At 42.8% G+C, this 16,703-nt stretch overlaps 1 protein-coding gene across 5 annotated transcripts in view; it reads right to left on the bottom strand.

Moving 5' to 3' along the window:
* CTPS2 (CTP synthase 2) overlaps positions 1 to 16,703 on the bottom strand; it is a 167,188-nt gene that overhangs the window by 42,752 nt on the left and 107,733 nt on the right. For 4 of the 5 annotated variants that reach the window (XM_074993581.1, XM_074993565.1, XM_074993555.1 and 1 more), the window contains exons 14-16: positions 12,730 to 12,826; positions 4,533 to 4,588; positions 1,289 to 1,385 (exon numbers count right to left, since the gene is read on the bottom strand). In XM_074993581.1, the coding sequence (XP_074849682.1) occupies positions 1,289 to 1,385; positions 4,533 to 4,588; positions 12,730 to 12,826 (250 nt within the window). Of the gene's footprint in view, positions 1 to 1,284; positions 1,386 to 4,532; positions 4,589 to 12,729; positions 12,827 to 16,703 lie in introns of all 5 variants that reach the window. The other variant, XM_074993573.1, reaches the window with a different exon arrangement.

A 16,703-nucleotide genomic window follows, 5' to 3' on the forward strand; every position in this document is an offset into this window, starting at 1 on the left:
TCCTTTAATTTTAACTCTCTTTTTCCTTCTTTTGTGGAAAAAAAACTTTAGATTTTAGATACTAAAGGACTGGCACAGTATGATTTTTGGGTAAGATTTTAAGTTATAAATTGATCTGGGCATGTGCTTGGTCCTTTGGGATCAGAAGAACCTTTTATGAGACTGGTTTTCATAACCTCTCATTTGTATAAGGAGTGCTACTGGAGGTGACACAGAAGAACTGGAGGAGCTGAAGGAATTGCTTGGATGACTTCTTGTTAGCCTATGTGATGAAACAGAAGTTCCTTTTTTGACGGGTTTTGTGGGCCTTATAGGCTACATCTACACGTGCAGCCAACATCGAAATAGTCTATTTCGATGAATAACGTCTACACGTCCTCCAGGGCCAGCAACGTCGATGTTCAACTTCGACGTTGCTCAGCCCAACATCGAAATAGGCGCAGCGAGGGAACGTCTACACGTCAAAGTAGCACACATCGAAATAGGGATGCCAGGCACAGCTGCAGACAGGGTCACAGGGCGGACTCAACAGCAAGCCGCTCCCTTAAAGGGCCCCTCCCAGACACAGTTGCACTAAACAACACAAGATACACAGAGCTGACAACTGGTTGCAGACCCTGTGCCTGCAGCATAGATCCTCAGCTGCCGCAGAAGCAGCCAGAAGCCCTGGGCTAAGGGCTGCTGCCCACGGTGACCATAGAGCCCCGCAGGGGCTGGAGAGAGAGCATCTCTCAACCCCCCAGCTGATGGCCGCCATGGAGGACCCAGCAATTTCGACATTGCGGGACGCGGATCGTCTACACGGTCCCTACTTCGACGTTGAACGTCGAAGTAGAGCGCTATTCCTATCTCCTCATGAGGTTAGCGACTTCGACGTCTCGCCGCCTAACGTCGAAGTTAACTTCGAAATAGCGCCCGACGCATGTAGACGCGACGGGCGCTATTTCGAAGTTGGTGCCGCTACTTCGAAGTAGCGTGCATGTGTAGACGCAGCTATAGTGGCGGAACCCCAGACGTGGGATGTAAGCAGCCTGGTTTCTAAGTAGTTCACTCTGAATTGGTACTATCAATTTGTGTCTCCCTTCTCCCTGAGTACCCCTTGTTACAGTGTTCCTAATGTATTCCGGTAAAAGCCTTTGTACTGCAGCAGTCAGCTCAGGGATGACATAGGATACAAGAGTAATTTATGGCTTATTCAGTAATGTTTTTATACACAATTCACTCTGATAATGTTTTCACTTATTTAATATATGCAAGATTTATTACAAAAATTAAGATACTTACTTACTTTTCAGCTCAATGATCTCCATTCTATTTCCTTCTGTGTCTTGGCCAACAAATGTCAAACCTTTCTCTTCAAAACAGTCAGTCAGTCCTGGATTTACCTGGAACATTGAAAAACACAGGGAGTATTATTGTAGTATTTACACAAAGGTAACAAAGAAAGGAAGTTTTAACTTTTTAAATATTTATGTAGACAGGTAGGGGGCTCGGAATTATTGTTTAAAAAAATTCAGTGTAAATTTGTAAAACTGGTTGGTTTTTATGTAATATGAAATTTAGCAATGTTTTTAATAATTTGGATGTATTTCACATTTTTAAAGTGGCTCCTACCAATATAGTATATTAGTATTGTGCAGGTTAATTTTCTAAAATATGTATTATGTAGCTAATAAGCAGGTATGTTTCTTTAAAACAGTCAACTTAAAAAAAGGAAGTCGATAAGCACATGAGGTCCTAAAGAAAAATAATGCCCAAGTAAAAACCACTTGACTCATGAAACAGAACTTCATGCAACACCTTCTCACACAAACGCACACACAGCTACTCACAAATAAGACATAATTTTCCCAACCAAATTAACACTCATTAATTTCAGTCACCAAGCTGATACCCACCCAACCATTACTCTACCCTCCCTGGTTTGGCAGCGTTCCTGTAACTCCTTATTTCTCACAGGCTGCATCTGCATCACACTCCCCTTTCAGAAGGGGAATGCAAATGTGGCCAATTTGATATGCAAATGAGGGGTTGATTTAATATCATGCACCTCGCTTGCATAATGGCGCCCGCTCGTTGTTCCAGACAGAAGTGCTGTTATTGGGGAAAAAAACAGGCAGTGTAGACAGGTTTCGTGCAAAAGGAAACCCCACTTTCAAAAGCACCCTTCTTCCTCATTTTTTTTCATGAGGAAGGGTTCTTTCGAAAGCATGGTTTGTTTGCGAAGGAACCCCATCTTGTTTTCTTTTCCAAAAACAGCACTTCTGGAACAGCAACTGGCTGTCATTATGCAAATGAGGCATGTGATCTGCAAATCAGTGCCTCATTTGCCTATCTGAAAAGCTGTATTTGCATTCTCCTTCTGAAAGGGAATGTAGTGTTGACGCAGCCATACTGTGTAACTCTGATTTCAGTACTATTGCCTTAAGGAGCTTTGCAATTTTAAGGGGTCTGGGTGTGTGGAATTCTGTTGTTTGGGGCCTGGGCGATTATATTTGTGAACTACATCCTGCTTATTATTTTGCTATTACTAAGGAATGTTGCTACACGGAATGATTGGTAGTTAGGTACCCAAGTCCAGCCCCTTGCCTCTCTGTCAGAGCAGCTGCGGTATCCTTTCCTGACTGTAAGCTGGGGATCTTTGGCTTTCCACCCATAACAAGGTCTAGGCCCTTAGGAGGATATGGTAGGGGAACCTGTGGGGAAAGTGACATCAGCAGAATCCTCCATTAGTGGCTGCCCTGCAGCATTTCCTGCCTATACATCCCTTCAGTTGGGGATGCCCCTACAGTCCAAATGAACAGTCAATTCCTTTACACCAGAAGAGTCCCATGGCACAGGTCTCTGTTGGATGGCCTGGTTCTCAAAGGGGGAGGCTCACTCTTCCGTCCAGCTTTCCAAGGAAGGATTCCTCTCTCCTACAGCCTATTCACTGCCCTTTGGCTAAGCTCCTTGTAACTGACCCTCCAGGTAGAATACGTTCAGCAGATCTGGAGATTCAGGGGCCAGGGCCCCGTATTGCTTTTTAAGCCCTTCATGCCCAGGCTGGAGTTCATATATCCCATCACAGGGTGGTACAACAGATATTTAGTTTTTGCAGGGCATCAGCATGACTTGAACATGGTTTGCAGGACAGGAGTGCGGTCAGGCAGTGCAGCTGTGAGGCAACATTCTTTTTATTTTGTCATCAGTGCTTGCTCTTTGGGGTCATGCTAATGGGGTTACCCCCTCTATCATGCCTGTCTTGACAGATGTAGGTGGAGGCCTAAGAGTCCCATATACCTTTATTCAGGTAACCAATCAACTCATTTCTCATGAGCCACTTCCCCTTCTGACGCCTGTCTTCCTGTCTGTACAATGTAACTGTGGCTTCTGCTACTAACACTCTGAAAGACTGCTGACAGGAAGGGCTCATACAATAAAATGCCATTACCTCCTCTTAGAGAGCATGCACATTACCTGTGTGACACAGATGAGCTTAGCTAGAAGCAATACACCTGAGCCTGCTCCCAATGGAATCCCTGGGAGGTTTACCATTAACTTCACTGGTAAAAAATCAAACCCAGTCTCATTCCTGAAGCCAGGTCTCCTTAGATGCAACACTGTCCACAAACCACAGAACCCTTTGGAGTGTCTCTAAATCTGGGACAGGCAAGGATATGGCCCATGGGCCAGATCCAGCCCCCAAAGACTCTCAATTTGGCCCATGGCTGGCTCCCAGGGTTGGTGGAGGGGAAGGTTTATGTGCAAGCCCCAGCCCCAGCCAAGTCTCTCAGCTTCTATTGGCCAGAAACTGGCCAATGGGAATTAAGAAATTTTGCTTGGGGGAGGGGAGTACAGCACAATTTCTTAGCTCCTACTGGCTGGATTCTGGCAATAGGAGCTGAGAGGTTCTTTTGGGGGTGTGGGTACTGCATGAAACCAGTCAATAAGAGCTGAGAGATTTTTGATGAGGTCACGGACAGTGTTGTGACCTGGTGCTGCTGGCAGACAGGGATTCCGGCCTTGGAGTGCTGCTTACCAAGAGGTGCTTATGTAAGCACCTCCCAGACACAGGCTGCTTCTGGCACCTCTCCCCAATTCCCTCCTAGACACTGAATCCATTCCCGCATCCCTGCCCCAGGCCAGAATCCTCTGGTGCACCCATATCCCCTCCTGGACTCTGCACCCCAATAACCTGGCCAGGTTGCAACCCCTTCCTTCACCCAAACTCCCTCAGAGATAACAAACCCTCTGTTGCACCCCAGTTACCTACTCCAAGCTCCCTTCTCCACTCAACATGCATTCCACACTCTGCACCCCCTCTACAGAAAAGTCAGGCCCTTGGACACTCACCAAAACCTTGGAGGGCCCCCCATCAAAAATGATTGCACATCCCTGCTCTAAATAGTGCCTACTGTTAGATTAAACTCCTAAGGTCTTGCTTCACCCTTATTCAGGAAAACTCCCACTGCCTTCAGATTAAATAAATTCTTTGTGTTTGCTAAGGCTATAAATAATCAACAGGATAAAGTGTATTAGCAAAGCCTCACCTCATATCGATGCCTGTGTCGTTCCTCCACAAAATCTTCACCACCATACAGTTTCCCTGAAAAGAACACAAGGGAAATGATTAACAGGAAAGAATTGCTTCTATCCAACAGTTGTGGAAAAACAGAAATACAGTTCTTACAACATGTCATAATGTATCTCGTGTTGTTCTGTTAGTTCATGGTGCCCTGCACAGGCTCTACGAAATCTAAATTACAAGAAGCAACTGCACACAAACACCAAATACTATTCACTATGCCCCTAATACCATCTCTGATTTCGCTCTTCTGTCTCACTACTTCCCTGTTCATCTTTGTTTATAAATACTTGACCCACATAATGTTAACTTATCCAGTCGTTTGCAGTCTTGTAGTCCTACTCATCCCAGGATACTAGAGAAAAAAACAGGTAGTAAAGTAATATCTTTTATTGGGCCAACTTTTGTTGGTGAGAGAGACAGGCTTTTAAGCTTACAAAGAGCTCTTCGGAAGAAGAGAAGCTGGTCCAACAAAAGATAGTATCTAACCTAACTTGTTTCTCTATCTTACCAGTGACTATCAACTTCTGCAAGTTAGATTGTGAATAACTTTTGTACACTGTGGAACTTTGACACCATACTTAAATAACTCCACATGGATTTCATGAAGTCCAAACAGATGAAATGGCCTAGTGAGCCAAAATATATAAAAGCCTTATACAGACACTCGGCACCTCCAATGCATTCACAATTGGCATCTACAAGATAGTGCAGACTAAAAGAAGCTGAGCCTCCCACCCAAACCTTTTACTAGGGTTCTGTTTTATTTTAATGGACCATACCCAGCAGTTGACACAATACACGTAACAATAAAAAGAGAAGATCGTTCTCTGATCTTTGTTTCTTCTCTTTGTGTTACTACCTCAAAACTCCCCTTTCCATCTAATGACTCCTAAAGCCTGTCAGGTTTAAGTGGAAAAATCTGCATGATACTGAAAACTGATTAGATTTAGGATACAAAAGCTGAGCTAAGAACAATGGCCTGTCCAGCCCTGTATTCTGTTTTCTGACAGTGGGCAGTGCCAGATGCTTCAGAGTGATTATTGAGTGATCCACCCCTTGTCATCTAGTCCTAGCTTTTGGCAGACAGAGGTTTAGGGTCACCCAGAGCAGAGGGCTGCATTCCTGGTCACTTTGGCTAACAGTCATTGATGGAGCTATCCTCCATGAACTTATTCTTTTTTGAACTGTTATCCTTTTGGCTTTCCAACATTCCCTGGCAATGAGTTCCACAGGTTGACTGTGCATTACGTGGAGAAGTACTTCCTTATATTTGTTTTAAACCCACTGCCTAGTAATTTCATTGGGTGATCCATGGCTCTTGTGTTAATTGAAGGAGTAAATAACACTTGTTCACTTTCCCCACATGATTCACAACGTTATAGACTTCTATCATATTTCCCCTTAGATTGGGGTGGGAAACAGTCAACCTATAGACTGGACATGGTTCACCACCAGATGAAATGTCACCCAAGTGTCCGCAGGCACAGACCCCCACAGTTCCCAATGGATGCAGTTTGTCATTACCGGCTAGTGGGAACTGCAAGAAATGGTGGTCTGGCCCACATGATGTCCCACAGCTCCCATTGGCTCAGACTGGTGAACCATGGCCACCGGAGGCTACAAGGATCCGTTCCTGTGAACACAGATAAACAAACCCTGGCAAATTGCATGTGGCCCGCAGGCCAGATGTTCCACATCCCTGCCACAGATTCTAAGATGAACAGCTCCAGTCTTCTTAAATTTCTCTTTGCATGGAAGCTCTAAACATTTTGTTGCTTTTTCCCCCAATTCTAAAATAGCTTTTCTTGAGATGAGGCAAATAGAGCTGCACGCATTATTCATGATGCAGGCATATAATGGTTCTATATACTGTCATGATATATTAGCTCTCTCTTTACTAATAGGGTTTAAAAATCTGTTAGCTTTTTTCATTGCTGCTGCACATAAGCAACATAAGACTGGCCATACTGCATCAGAACAAAGGCCCATCTAGTCCAGTGTCCTGTCACCTGACAATAGCCAATGTCAGGTGCTTCAGAGGGAAAGAACAGAACATGTAATCATCAACTGATCCATCCCCTGTTGCCCATTGCCAGCTTCTAGCCAACAGGTTAGGAACACTATCCCTCTCCATTTTGCCGAATAGCAGATGGACCTATTCTCCAGAAACCCATCTACATTACGAACCTTATTATCCAGCTTCCCTGAGGAACCCCCGGTCGGGCACACTGGCACCAGACCTGCTCTGCCCCCCGGCCATGTAGAGTGGAGCCACCACTCTGCCAGCCCTGACTGGGCAGCCAGCCTGCCCTGCCGGCCCTGTCCAGACAGCTTGCCTGGCAGCAGACAGCCCTATCTGGGTAACCAGACCCACAAAAGCCATCCCCAGACAGGTAACCAGCTCCTCGGCATGCTGGTTAACTGAATGTGCCTGTTATTTGGGTGCCAGATAACTGGGCTTTTTCTGCGGCTCTTTTTTGTCTGTTTTAGTTTGTTTTTGCCTGTTATAGTCTTGGCTTTCACAACATCTTCTGGAAAAGAATTCCACAGGCTGGATGCATTATGTGAAAAAATATTTCCTTTTTGCTTCTTTTAAATGGGTCGCCTATTAATTATATTTGGTGACCCCTAATTCTTGTGTTATGAGAATAAGTAGCTCTTTACTTTCTTCATATCTGTCATGATTTTGTGGACCTCTATCATATCCCCCCCTTAGTTGTCTCATTTACAACTTGAAAAGTCCAAGTCATATTAATATCTCCTTTCAGAAGCTGTTATGTACCCATAATCATTTTTGTTGTCCTTTCCTCACCTTTTCCAATTCCAATATAGCTTTTTAGGTGGGGTGACCACATCTGCATGCATTATTCAAGACAGCTCCAGTATCATGGGTCTGTATCATAGGTCTATATGAAGGCAATAAGAAATCTTCTCTCTAATTATCTATCCCTTTCCTAAAGATTCCCAGCATTCTGCTAGCTTTTTTAACTGCCACTGCACATTGAGTGAGTATTTTCAGAGAAGTATTCATAATAACTCCAAGACCTCTTTCCTGAGTGATAACAGCTAGTTTAGACCACATAATATTGTATGTTGAGATTATGTCTTCCGGTGTGTATTACGCTGACATTTATCAATGCTGAATTTCATCTCCCATTTTCTTGACCAGGTCCTGAATCTTGTAAAATCCCTTTGTAACTCTGCATAGTCAGCTGTGGATTTAACTATTCTGAGGTACTTTATATCACATGTAAACTTCACCACCTCACTATTTACTCCTTTTTCCTCCTAGAAAATGATGAACTTCTAAATGTAGTTCTGACTAAAGGTAATGGACCAAATTCTGCTCTCTGATACACTGCTGGCCCGATGTGTTACTGCATGACTGCACTGCTGGAGGACACCTCCAAAAATGCAGTGTGGTAATACTGAGGCCTTACTCAGTGGGCTACAAGTGTAAATCCTAGGGGAACTTTTAAACCCCCAGTTTCCTATTCTAGTTGTGATTTATGTGGAGTGGGAGCAGCACATCTTTTTTCTAATATAGATTATCAAAGCTTTATGCAGTCCTCAGACTCATTTGGCCACCCAAGCTACTCAGAATGATAACACAGATTTACAACCTATTGCTGCACCTTACCATTAACCTTTTTACCAGCAGATGATAAGGTCCACATAATAACTGCAGTATAGTAACAGCAAAAGATCATGCATGATGAAGTGTGTAAGGTGTTACCTTGGCCACATAGCTCATTGCAAAAACTCATTACATCTAAAAGCAGGTTTTCTTTTAAATGGGTATGTATACGGCACTTTCATTTCCTCCCAAATTACATATGATCTTAAAAACTCAAAGGGGTACTTTCAACAAATCCGAGAAGGCGAAACATTTGTTCATATTCCAGATAAATGTTGTACGCACAAAAAATGAATAGGGTGATAAAATAGCAAGTAAGTCTGAATCTGTTGATGGACAAAGAATTGTATTTTATCAATGTTTTACCATCTTCTATATTTCCTCTGTGAGACCTGCTAATAGCTGACCTATGTTAAGCATTACTACAACTTTTGAAACATGTGGCTGAAACTGAACCCCTGATGATGTATTTCTTTTTGCTTACCACTTATAACAAGTAATCTGATTACTACCAGGTTCTTCATTTTGACCTCTCAGTAACAAACAGACAAAACATACAACACTAACTCCTCCCAGTAAGTCTAAGCCAAGGGTCGGCAAACAAAATAGCATGAAGAGCCGTCTTTTTTTAATTTGTTAAAAAAGCTCAATAATTAAAGAGCCACACCGTATGTGAATATGAGACAGTCCTTAATAAATAACATCAAACTATCCTTTTTGTAACCTCTACTTTAAGAACAGCACACACACATATTCCACAATGCACTAAACATATTAAAGGGGAAATTATCCAATGTTTTGAAATCACATATTGTTTGCTATTTAGATATGAGTTGTTCATTGCTGGCTTTTAGATGTTCACTGAAATATTGAAAATAATCAGGAGGGTTGGCTTTTTTTTTTTTTTTTTAACTTTCCAACTATAACAATGGGAGCCACAAAGAAGTCCTTAAAGAGCCACATGCAGCTCCAGAGCCACAGGTAACAGACCCATGGCCTAAGCTATAGGTCATGATTGGACTCATTGCTGGTACCTGGCCTGAGACTATGGTTTGGGAGGGTGACCAGGGCTGGTGGGAAACCCAGGGCTAAGATTAGGGCCCTGTTCACAGCCCAGAGCCCTTTTGGACCCCATGCTAACCCTTGCAGCGGGCTGCCTGCTGACACAAAACCTAGCATTAGCCCATGACACCATCGCAGCACAGACTAACACAAGCCCAAGGATGCATGCCAGCCCCAACCTTAACTCTTACTTGGTATTTGCTCCTGACCCAAATTTAAACTGGGTCCACCAGTAATGCTAACTGTAACCCAGAGGCCTTTGCTGGTCTATGGCAGGGCAAACTTGCTCTTGCTTATGTTTTAGCCTGCAATCAGCACAGAGCTCTCCCAGGGAATCCCCTGACGCAGCGTACTTACAGCATTCTTTCCTAGAGCCTTTACGGCCTGTGTCGCAACTACAGTCTCGAGGAGTACTCAGCTTCTGTGCCAAGGAGGACAGTGCACTCTTGTGGTTCTAATGCTACAACGCAGACAGCCTGAGACTGGAGCTGCCCCCTATCCCTACTCTCTTTCCCTTTACACACTTCCTTTCTGCCCCTTTTGTACCTTCTGGGCTAATGACTTAACTAGTCTTAACTCTCTCCATCCCATTCCAATCCATGAATTGGGCACAATTCCTACAGTTAGGGTGCTCTGGGACAACTGACTGGAGTTGCAGTGACCAGGGTGCTGGCTCCTCTGCACTCTGTCACCCGTGACAGATGAGGCAACAAGGTGAATTCTCTCAAAAACGTACTGCAACTATATCTGGTTCTGTACTGGCATCAGCACCCACTTCTCACAAGCTTCGCCTGCCCTTTCTTGATGGTTTCTTCGGTGAGTCTCGAGAAACTCACTCAGCCCTTTGGTTGGGTCACACACACTGTAGGTGCAACAGAACAACACTCTTCTGGGCTACATAGTCTTTACCATCTCCTAGCCCTGTTATGTGGCCATATCGCCAGGGATTCCCCCCAAAGAAGCTCATTCAGCATCCTTCCCTGGGCTCAGTCCTTAGTGCCAGCAGCCAGACAGGAACACTCTTTTAATTCCCCTGGACCCTGCCCACACTGAGCTATCCGTGGTCCTGATGTTCTTTCAGCTTACCAAGAACATCGTCTTCTCTTCCAGATCCAGGCTCTGTCTCTGCAACCCCACTTTATATGGCCCTCCTGGCTGCCCCCCTCACTGTCCTGCAGCCCTTCCAACCTGCAGCTTCCCCCGCAGCCACTCTGTGATTCTTGGACAACTTCACATCTGCTCCTTTCTGGTAAAAGTTGTGATAGGACCCTGAGGCCTCCAAAAGAAGGTTTCTGAGCCTAGTCCACCCTAATCACAGGTTTACCTCCATGTCCCCTGATGCACAAAAAGTTCCCAAATAGTTGTATCTTCACCTCAAGCTGATGTCTTATACTGTTGAATATTTATAAATATTTTCTAAAATACAGGTTAAAATGTTGCATTTCTGTTCGCATATTCAGCTCAGGAACTTTTCATTAAAAGGGTGGCTGCAAGGGGCAGCATAACTACGACTTTTTGTAACATCTGCCTGGGCCAAAAATATACCTCCAGAAATAATCAGCATCTGAACTACTCATCAGAAATAAAGATTTCTATTTTGTAGCATTCTTTTGTTCCTGGATATTCACATTTTATCACCAAGCCATCTCATGTGTATTATTGTGGACTGTGTATCTGGGTACAGAATTAGTTAGGGGGAAAGAATGAAGTATTTTTCAGTACTATCTGAATGGTATGTTTCTAATAGCATAGAATATTTATCATTCTAGTAAAAAGTGCCCATTAGTTTACTTAATGAGTAATGTCTTTGCGTAATGGACACGTTAAGAGAGAACTGACATTCCTGACTATTAAATGGAATGAAGCTCTTAGGCAAGAATTCAAATTCCCTATGTAGTGTGGGCCTTCATTCATTTCATCCATATTTTTGCCTGATAAGTAAAAGTAAGAAAGGAGGACAATTTGGATGAGCCGAGTAGCAGCGGGCAACGGAAGTTCACACAGACACACACCCTTTAAGTCAGTCAGAAGGCATAAGAATATCGAATGACAGAAGGTAAGTAGCGTCTGTTTGCCCTGCAATTCTGGCTAGAATGAACAGGACTGGATTGAATCCACGCTCAGCACACTGGAAAGATGTGGGCTTACTACCACTCATTCAAGTGTGCTTCCACTTCCAAGGCAGTAAAAATAATGGGTTTGGCATTAGCTGTCAGATGCCCAGCTGAACAAATAACATTTGCTAAGCATTACTGGAGCTCAAGGAAATATAATGCCAGGGATCTTGATGGTGTAAACTCCCACTAGTAAAAAAAATGGCCTATTATTCCATGAAGGGCAACAAATGATTACACTGAACTTATTGATTACTAATGCTTATTTTAAGGGAATAATGACACAGAAGTTCCCATATAACCTTGTCTCTTGCTCACCCTCAGGGATGGTGGGTATCACACAAATATAGCTGCTCATTATGGCTCAAGCTCTCCCAAAAGAATTTCATTCACCATTCCCACTGCCTTCAGTAGGAGCTGCATGTGAAAATCCAAGAGCAGATTTGGGCTCAGTATCTGTTTTCCTCTCTTTGTGGTGCGTGTAAGCCGAACACAGAAACGGCCAGGGTTATGGCTGCGAGTGGCAGGAACGATCATCAAAGTCCACAGTTTAAAAGGGGGCTGGAAACACCGAGATCACATTTAAAAAACCCACAGGTCACACTGCATAAATACGCACACATAATTTAAAAAAAAATAAAACTGCAATATTTTCTATGAGGGAACTTTAGCTCCTTCTTGATTGACCCATGCACAGTTCTTGCCGGAGGTCCTGGCTTATGGCCAGCATAATGTGATGTGGCATTACAAAAGAGAGAAGCAGCAGCTGCTTCTGTGCTATACAGTGAGGAATGTTTATGGCCTTGTAAAGAATCTGGCAGAGTGAGGGCATCTAGGGTAGCCTGTCCTGGAGAGAGAAGCCCTGTTGCAGAAGTGAGCAAGTTGAAGCCAGCCTAGAGTACTCAATTTCCTATCCTCCTACCGCTGCCTGCAGAGCCAACAGGCTGTGCCAGCTCTGCTCACTGAGAATATTTTACCTGGTGCTTGAAGGAGAAAAGGGAAGGTGAAATAGAGAACATGATACTGTGGATCTGCCCCACCAACGCTCGCTCATAGTGGGTGATTCATCACACGCCCACTTCAAAGAGGGAGCACAGGAAGAGAGGTCTGTTCATTTGTTTTAGTAAATGCTGATTGTACATACTAAACGGATGAATAAAAAATGCTATTTGTGTAGTTGCTTTTCAGAATAGGAAACATTTTAAACATGGATTGAATGGTGTATCAGGAGAAGCAAGGAATGCAACCACAAGAATGTGTTTGGAACAATTCAGTTAGGCCTTTAAATATCAAACAGATGGTATTTTTATCATGAGAGAAAATGAAACAGGCCATAAGAAACTTACTTAGGACAGAGTCTTCTGTTTTGAAAATAGTTCTCCTTTTTCCTAGTCTCATTGTTCCTCCCATATCTCCGGGATTGTGTTCAGGCATGTCAATGACCTTGCAAGAGAAAATATTAAAGTAGTATTTCAAGATTTCCTTCTTTATTTGAGAAAAAGATTATATATCAGCCCATGCAACATTAAAATATCATCTTTATTGTGTTTACTGTATTTCATACAGTCAAACATATTATTAGAATGGAAACCAAAAAATTCCAAAGCATATTTACCAAAGAATGCTGCTGCAGAGTTGGCAATCACAAAAGCTCTGGTAGTATAATAAGATTGCAATGATGGTCATAAACTGAATCTCCAGCCAGACTACCTTAAGGACCTAGCTCAGAGGTGACCAAACTTACTGACCCTCTGAGCTACATATTATAATCTACAGAAATTGAAAAGGTGGGGCACCCCTGTTGGTGCTCAGGGCTTTGGCCCCACAGGAGGTATGTGATTAGTTTTGGGGCTTCAGCCCTGCTTCTACTGAAGCCCCAGCAGGTGTATCTACCTCCCACTCCTTGCTGAGGTCCCTAACACACCACTGTGCTGCAAGGCAGAGGACCCAGGCCCTGACCCCCTGTTTAGTAAGTGGAGAAAAAGGGTATTTGGAGTGGCTCTGTGAGCCACAATTTAATGATAAAAGAGCTATATATGGCTCAAGAGTCACAGTTTGGCCATCTCTGACCTAGGTAAAGATTGAGTGCTACATGGATCAATCTGCAAGGAGCCTACTTTCCCTTTGGACTGCCTACAATGCTGATATATGCAACCCACATTAGGACAGCATCTTACAGCACAACATTTTTGGAGTCATAAAAGTGTCACAATATCACTTCAAGTCTGACATTATGTGCCACACATCCTTGGAGCCACAGTCTGATCACAGCTAGCTCACATGCTGCTGAACCTGATTTGCCCCGCTCTACGCTGATCAATCAGTCACAGGCATTGTCATTTACATTACCTCCACTCTTCACAAAGATGTTGGACTACAATCAGATTTTGAAATGTAGACGTGCCCTTGACTTCAAAAATTACCTTTGGTATGTGAAATAGACATACCCTTGACCTCCTGAGTCTTTAGGCATCCTGATGCATTGACTGTGAGAAGTGTGAATTGCCCTAGTCATATTAATGGGGTACTGATTCAGAATCCTATTAATATCAACATTCTTAATTGCTTTACTACTGACAGACAAATATTATGAAGAAAGGTATGGAGTTCTGCACAGCCTACTGTGATTGGTATCTCATAGCTATTCTGAATAGGTGGAGCTTGGTTTGGGGACAGAGCTTGGGACTCTAGCATCAGTTTCCCCACTGCACCATGACCCATGAATGAAGTACTTTAATATAACTTTTTGTTTCCAATTAGTATAACGAATTCTGCACTCTAATGATTACTGTCACACGAAGAACGAAAAGCAGCTGAAACTGCATTTTGCTTACAGCAGGAATAAGAACATAAGAACGGCCATGCTGGGTCAGACCAAAGGTCCATCTAGCCCAGTATCCTGTCTGCCGACAGTAGCCAATGCCTAGTGCCCCAGAGGAGGTGAACCGAAGACAATGATCAAACGATTTGTCTCCTGCCATCCATCTCCCGCCTTCGACAAAAGACTAGGCACCATACCTTACCCCTTGCTAATAGCCATCTATGGACCTAACCTCCAAACATTTATCGAGCTCTTTAGAGTGCTGGCCTTCACAGCGTCCTCTGGTAAGGAGTTCCACAGGTTGGCTGTGCGCTGTGTGAAGAAAAACTTTCTTCCATTAGTTTTGAACCTGCTACCCATTAATTTCATTTGGTGTCTTCTAGTTCTTATATTATGAGAACAAGTAAATAACTTTTCTGTATTCACTTTCTCCACACCATTCATGATTTTATATACCTCTATCATATCGCCCTTCAGTCTCCTCTTTTCTAGACTGAAAAGTCCCAGTCTCTCTAGCCTCTCCTCATATGGGACCTGTTCCAAACCCTTAATCATTTTAGTTGCCCTTTTCTGAACCTTTTCTAATGCCAATATAGCCTTTTTGAGGTGAGGAGACCACATCTGCACGCAGTACTCAAGATGTGGGCGTACCATAGTTTTATATAGGGGAAGAAAGATATTCTTTGTCTTATTTTCTATCACTTTTTTAATTATTCCTAACATCCTATTTGCTTTACTGACTGCCGCTGCACACTGCATGAATATTTTCAGAGAACTACCCACTATAATTCCAAGATCCCCTTCCCGATCTGTTGTAGCTAAATTTGCCCCCATCATATTATTTGTATAATTAGGGTTATTTTTCCCAACGTGCATTACCTTACACTTACCCACATTAAATTACATTTGCCATTTTGCTGCCCAATCACTCAATTTGGTATTCTTCTGCACAACACGTGCCATTTTCTCTGGTCCTCTTTGTAACCTGAACATGCTATTCAACTGAATATCTTTTTTTGCAATGGGTGAAATTAGTTCCAAGGAATGATACAGGGATTACACTCCTAGTTTTGCTCTCTTTGCCTGGTTCCACTGGTACTAGCCATTATATCTGTGGGAAATCCCGCTGATGGTGGTAAAAACTTTCAAAATGGTAGAAACACCAAATTTGTGTATCCATATATATAAAAACATGCCAAGGAATGAGACTGCCGTAGAAGGGTTTAGAAAATAAAAACTAGTCACAAGGACTGGTAGTCAGAAGCTGCATTTTATTAACTTTAATTTGCCTTTCGCAAGTAGTAAGAACATTCTATGAGAGCAATAACGTATTTTGTGAAGTGAAGCTATACAATTGTGAAGGGACGGTGTCAGGTGCTTGGCCGTTGGCTCTGTGCCAATGTAACTGAGATGTGCAATTATCTCTGTATAACCTCATATCTTTCAAATATTATTAATGGAGTATATACTTGTGTAAAGTACTAGGAACAAAAGCTGTGATGAAACTTGTTGAATATTACAAACCTTGTAATTACTTCCTAGACAACATGAATGTGTGGATTATGCAGCTTCTTCAACCAAAATATCACTATTCCAGTCCACATATTTTAAATCAATTATACTTTTCTGAATTCTATTTATCATTTTATTTTCAGTACCACTCTTGAAATACTGGCCATGAACATAACCAAAACACACACCATCGCAAACAGAAAGGACAAATCACACACGGTAAAATACAGCCTGAAAAAAAGGGCTGAACACCAAAAGAGAATTCTTTGCTTGCTTTCATAATAGAGTGGCCTTCCTGGTGACATACTGATTCTTGGAGATGACCTGGGGCAGTGATGATGAGCAGTTATTCATCCTCACTAATGATTACCTCCCATAGGACTGTTAGGATTCCAAGTTTTTTGCTGTTTAATGTATATTTGAGGTTATTAAAGAAGATCATGAGGGTCAGAAAAGTTGAAAATGAAAGCATATTTAGTCACCTGCTTGAATTTCAAAAGTGCCAGGCACCCAAAGAGCATTCAAGAAAGTCATTTTTAGGCTCCTCTTTTTAAAAATTATGTCTGAGAGATTTTCAATCACGGTTACTTGAATGCTGATGATTATCCTCATCTCTACTTTCTATTTCCAACTGAAAATCTAGACTGTGTAAGTTCTTTATCTTCTGAGTAGCTGGACAAGATAGGATCTTCCATGACCATTCACTGAAAATATCCTGAAAGTAATACTGGCAGGTAAACAGAAGCATCTGGAGAAAATGAGAGAGATGGCAACTTCCTCCTTTGCTGAGACTATGCCTGATTCTTGAATATTGTGACTTTGCCACTGTAATCTGGGCCTCTTCATATACTTATCCATCCGTTAGTCACCTCCACCTGAAACTATGGAACTTGGGGCTGGTCTTGAAGAATCAAAAGCATCACCTAGCACATAACGTGCATTCCTGTTTACTAAGTGAGAGCTTCATTTGGAACATGTTCTGGGCTA

This window comes from Carettochelys insculpta, chromosome 1 (genome assembly GCF_033958435.1).
Source record: "Carettochelys insculpta isolate YL-2023 chromosome 1, ASM3395843v1, whole genome shotgun sequence".
NCBI lineage: Eukaryota > Metazoa > Chordata > Testudines > Carettochelyidae > Carettochelys > Carettochelys insculpta.